This window comes from Rhagoletis zephyria, unplaced genomic scaffold (genome assembly GCF_001687245.7).
Source record: "Rhagoletis zephyria isolate East Lansing unplaced genomic scaffold, Rhagoletis_zephyria_1.1 Rzeph_scaffold_07475, whole genome shotgun sequence".
Taxonomy (NCBI): domain Eukaryota; kingdom Metazoa; phylum Arthropoda; class Insecta; order Diptera; family Tephritidae; genus Rhagoletis; species Rhagoletis zephyria.
Window position 1 is genome coordinate 6,904 of NW_016164558.1, and position 5,567 is coordinate 12,470.

Consider the following 5,567-nt stretch of genomic DNA (forward strand, 5'->3'; position numbering starts at 1 on the left):
CAAATGGTTTGCTGCCAGAGCTGTTATTGCCAGCCTACCTAGAGTCGAGTGAAACTGGGTGCATTTTTCGCTTAGAGGGGCTGCAGGTGGGAAAGTTTTATGTTATGGATCCAAATCGACTATACCTATTTGTGTTGTGATTTGAAATTATTTTGTGTCTGGCCAATAGTAGTTAGTATTCGGTTAATACTGCTACACCCGCCCGGTAAAAAAGTTTTTTATTCGCTTTTCATGTGGAACTTTAGAAAACCCCTTTTTTTATTGCTTCCATTTTATCCTGAGCCTGCTTCTATTTTTATACATTCGACATGCCGTCGCTAAACGAGATGACTCCATTCAACTCTGCGGCATTTCTGCAGTGTAACGCCACCTCTCGGCGCTTATTATTATCCTGCCCAAGTGTCGATTCCATTGTTCTACTTGATTGCTTGTGAATTGTGTTCAGGCACATTCTCACCAGCTGCCAAGTGGTGGGCTGTCATTCTCAAGTGCAATATTCCAACTTTGCGGCATTTTTCATTTAATAAAATGTCTTTCTCATTGCTGCTACAGGCTGAGGTTCGACGCTTCTCTTTTAAGTGCAGCGATAAAACGGAACGGTAGACAAAATGAGGATATGTGTGCACATTCCGCTCAGAGATGATATTCGTTCTTATATGTACATATGTAAATACATACATATGTATGTACGGGTGTATCCGAAAAAAATTATTATAAAATAATGATGAGGCATACGTGTTATACTTCCCTTATGCCTGTTGGAGTGTGTAAGAATTCTTGAGGGTTGCTTTTTAGCAAACTCCTACTGGCGGCGGTTTCAAGGATTTGCCATTAGATTTCTGTTAATTTTACTGAAATTGAAAACGTTTTGTTTGATGGCACTTGAGTAAAGTGTGAATTAGCAAATGTCAAATGAGTTTGTATGGGAATGAGCTAAAATGGCAAATAGGCAAACACGTCTGAAGAAATGAGGCAATATGCCTATAAGAAGCAGTAATTTCCAAAGTTTACTAGAGAAACTATTGAATGCGTAAATGTACTGCTTGAGCTTTGACATTTTGAGCATTTGATTTGGATGTTTATTGAAACTATCCCAAAAATTTTTTTTAAGCCGTATATATTAAACACACTCATCTTTAATGATAGCATTTCCATTAAAATACTCTTCTTTATATTTTTGCAGAACAGTCTAACCAATTAACTGCAATCTTTCTGAGCATATTCGAAAAAGAGTCAAATAGACAGATCCTTAATATGGCAGGGTTAAAGAATTTTACGAAAAATTGCTCTCTAAATCATAACATAATTTGTGTGATAAGTACATGGATAAATATATCGATAAGTATATGGATGAATATATCGATAAGTATATGGATAAATACATCGATAAGTATATGGATAAATATATCGATACGTATAGATATCGATAAAAATCGTTATCCAAACATATTCATGATGTGATTATCAGTATGCTGATCGAAATTGCTGTCGATGCTATTTCCATTTCGTTGTCGACATATTTTTGGTCTCCAATACATACATATATTTAACCCTCTACTGTATGAATTATGAAGGAGATGATTAAACAATACTTAACTGTGAAAAACGCGATATTGACGTATCAATAAACCTATGTATAGCGAAAGAAAAAACGTCTCCAAGTCATTTATTCTAAATTTTATCTGGACAAGAAATATTCCATAAAATATTTACACCTCAATATCTTTTTGGTGTGAAATATATATTTTTACATTCTTTATCGAAAAAAAGAAGACACCAATTTTTTTATTTAGTCATGATATTCGAAAATCTCAAACAAAAATTCCCGAAATTGTTTGCAGTTAATAAGCTATTTATCTGAGAAATCAGTTAAGGTGTCAAAATGTGCGTAATTAATTCCATGAGAGTGTAAGATAGATTAAAATAAAAAAATTGTTTGCCTTAAGGAAACTTGACTCAAAAAATTCCTTAGCCATTTTTTGTACGTCATTTTATATGGAGTTTTTCTTTTTCTTGAGAGCTACATACTAGTCTATAGGTACGGTGATAACCGTCCTGTATTTTACGGGACAGTCCTGGTTTTTGACCCATTGTCCTGGTAATTTACTTATCTTATACTTCTTTTAATGTCCTGTAATTGTCTCGTATTCGGTGTTTGGTATTTCGAAGCTTTAACCTCTCATTAAAATGGCATGCCTATAAGCCAGTTTTAAGGGATATTGGTATATGATTGAAATTTTCTCCATAAGTAATTTTCTCCATAAACAGGGCATGTAACTTTGACACGATAGTCGTTCAAACGATACTGGCAAAACGATGTCGTCGAAACACTAATTCATGTTGTCTGTTGTGAAAGTGGGAAAATCGGCAGTTTTTTACAACAAACACCGTAATGGCGCCCTTTCGCACAAACGCACAGCAAAGCAACAACACAAACGCTTAGTTTTGTCTTTCGCATTTTTGCATCAAATAGTGAACTCTACGTATAATTTTTTTGCCAAACTTCGATATTTGAAATTTTAATAAATGAAAGATTTTGAAACATTTTTATCTCTATTCTTATACTTTATTGCTATAAGGTAGCTAAGCAAAGGTGGGTCTAGCGGGCTCCAAAATATATGTGAATACATTTTTTAAAGTTTGCATTGATAGTGCTTCAGCTGGAAGATGTGAAGGCTAAGAAATGTGAAGAGAACATGATGGATATTCTCTTTACAATAACGGGCGCTTAGTTATAGGATGGAGCGAGAAATGTTGAAGATAAAATAACAGTCGTTTAAAATATTAGCGAAATTTAAAGCATATTTGAATGTTTGCGATACTTTCGAAGAACATTTCTGTTAAAAAATGTATGCATCTTTTAAGGCATCTTCTAAAAGGACGATGCGGTACTTTGTAAAAAGACAATTTTTTGCTGTTGATAGAGAGAGAGAGAGAAAACTCTTAGTAAACACCCAAAATAAAAGTAAAATCCCATAAGATACATAGGTCGTGTCAGCTGACATAGCATCGTAATTTTCATGAAGCAAGACAATCGAAAACACGATATCGTCATACGTGATTCATGCCCAGTTTTGTAGCTCATTAAAATTGAGTATAATAAAGTGCAAGTGGAAAATGCTGCTCTTTTGCTTCTCTTTAAAAAATTGTCGAATATACTTTGTGTGAAAAGATGCGTAACACCGGCAACAAAAAAAAAAAACAATCAAAAAATTAACGGTAAGTCCCGTCGACTGCACTTTGCACTTTACTACACTAAAATTTCACGATTTTTTTAAACAAATTTTGCGGGGTAAAAATTTCGAGAGAAATATCTTACACATTTTTTATGTTACTATAAGGATGCTGTTTAAGATCTGTAAGTTTTTGTGAAAAGAATTTGGAAAATTATATTTTGTCCCGTATTCGGCTCCCATAAATATGGTCACCGTAATCTATAGGGTTAACGATATTCACATCGAAATTACTATAAACAGATATCGCCGATTTTATACAAGACGACTAATGAGAACCATAATTCATAAAAAAGCAAAAATGATTGCATTTCGTTTAATTATCGTTTAAATCATCGATGCCGTTAAAATTGAATTAGCACCAAATTATAAGAATTTCATGCTCGTACGATTCAAAATAACCATATTTCTCTCCCACAGTAAGTGTCACATCAATAGAGCATATGCTTGTACATAAATAACTGTAAAACAAGAGTAAATAAAATAAGTGTAACGTCGAAAAAAAAATCATGTGATGTGGTCATAAAAGGGTTTACATGTGTTTATTATCAATTAAGCAAGTGTCACAGCACACCCAAGGCGATGAAGGAGCCGATAAAAATTGATACGCTCTACATGCTACCTACAACACCCTCAATGGTTTGCACATGGTTTGCAGTGTGCTTCGTGGCTGCTGTTGTGTGAGTGCGTGTCCAAATCCCATCGCGTGTCAGGACAGTGATCGATGAGCAATTGAAAGAGAATAGCAAAATAGTCACTTAAATAATTGAATAAAATCGGTGGAAAATAGAAAAGTAAAGTGAGCGCAAAGGTTGTCTACTTATGAGAATTGTGATGCCCTTCAATCGCCACGCAGCAGCAATTAAGTAACAACAAAAAAAAACAATAATAAATTTTATAAAATAATATTCGACATGTCAATGCGCAGCAATAAGCTGAACTCCTCGCAGTCAGCCTATCAGCCGGCGCCACAATCGCCACAGCTGCAATACCATTTGCCGCATCATCAGCATCAGCAACAGCTGTTACAACAGCTGCAGCAACAACACAAATTCCAACAACAGCAACAGCAATTATCACAATCGCCACCGAGCGTTTCGCAGCAGCAGCAGCAGCAGCACCAACAACTTCAGCACCAGCATCAGCAGCAGCAGCAACAACAACAAATTATCAATGCTGCTGCCACCGCTACCAACAGTCGCAACAACTTGGCCACCCTAGTTGCGGCCATCAACAATGAGAACAGCTATCAGTTATCAGCGGCAGCGAGCAATTCGCAAGCCATAAATGTCACATCGCCACCCTCATACTCAGCTGCCATAGCGGCTGGCAATAGCGGAATTGGCGGCGGTGGCGGTGGCGGTGGCGGTGTTGGTGTTGCGGGCGGCGGTAGCCTCAGCGCTCCCATACTAGAGGGTCATAAAACGAATGCTTCACCATTCCAATTTTTAAATCACTATCAGGCACAGGATCTCGCAAATATGCCAAATTCACAGTTGATGGTTGACGGTGGCGTCGGCGGTGAGGAGGATGTGGAGGAATTGGATCCGCAGCAGCAGTTATGTGTTGTTGCTAAAATGCAAAAATCTGTTACGATTACCGTTACACCGCAGCGCAGCAACTCGATGGACTATTTAAATTTCGAGGAGAAACGTCAGTTGATTGCTTCGTCGTTGTCACTATCGGATATTTTGCATTGTAATCCAGCTGCGGCTGGCAAGGAGGCGGCTGCCAATGCTAATGGTGAGTTATATTTTCAATTTTTTTATTTTTATTTTTAAAAAGGCGTCAGCCAAGCCACATTTTTATAGACATAACCAAGGTCATGTAGATTGTAATTAACTTAGAAAAAATTGTCGACTAATGCCCTTTGGCGTATGGAGCAGATATATAGCCATTAATTACAATTTCCAGCCATTCAATAGCGTTTATCATTCATTTCTTAAAGTCTTTTGTTGAAGTTCCTTTATCAGAGGGGCTGCTGTGAGTAATGGGCCGATGACAATGACAATACAGAACTTGGCAATGATGCGATCGAATAAACAGTGTTGTTTTTTGTCACATTTGTGCAGGAAATCCAACTTTTGCTGGAGTAAGTACATCCTTTGTGTCACTGGCTCAGCTTAATTTATCCAACAACGCTTTGTATGCTCGTGCAATTTCTCTTTTTCTATTCTCAACGGCACAAAAAGTGCAGCGACAGATACTTCGCTACTTTGCGAGGTTGTGAATCGGTGGCAAAGATTTAGAGACAGAATGAAGCAATAAAAGATAGTCTGTAAAAGAAAAAATTGTATTTGTTCACTAAAGTGTACATACAATGAAAATGGGTTC

The 5,567-nt window shown here is 36.8% G+C and overlaps 1 protein-coding gene across 1 annotated transcript; it reads left to right on the forward strand.

The window, feature by feature from the left end:
- Window positions 1-4,149: 4,149 nt before the first annotated feature.
- On the forward strand, window positions 4,150-4,980 carry LOC108374225 (mediator of RNA polymerase II transcription subunit 25-like; the record flags this gene model as incomplete). The annotated part of the gene is made up of 1 exon (XM_017630202.1): window positions 4,150-4,980. A coding segment is annotated over exon 1 (827 nt), but the record flags the coding sequence as incomplete, so codon positions are not given.
- Window positions 4,981-5,567: the final 587 nt, after the last annotated feature.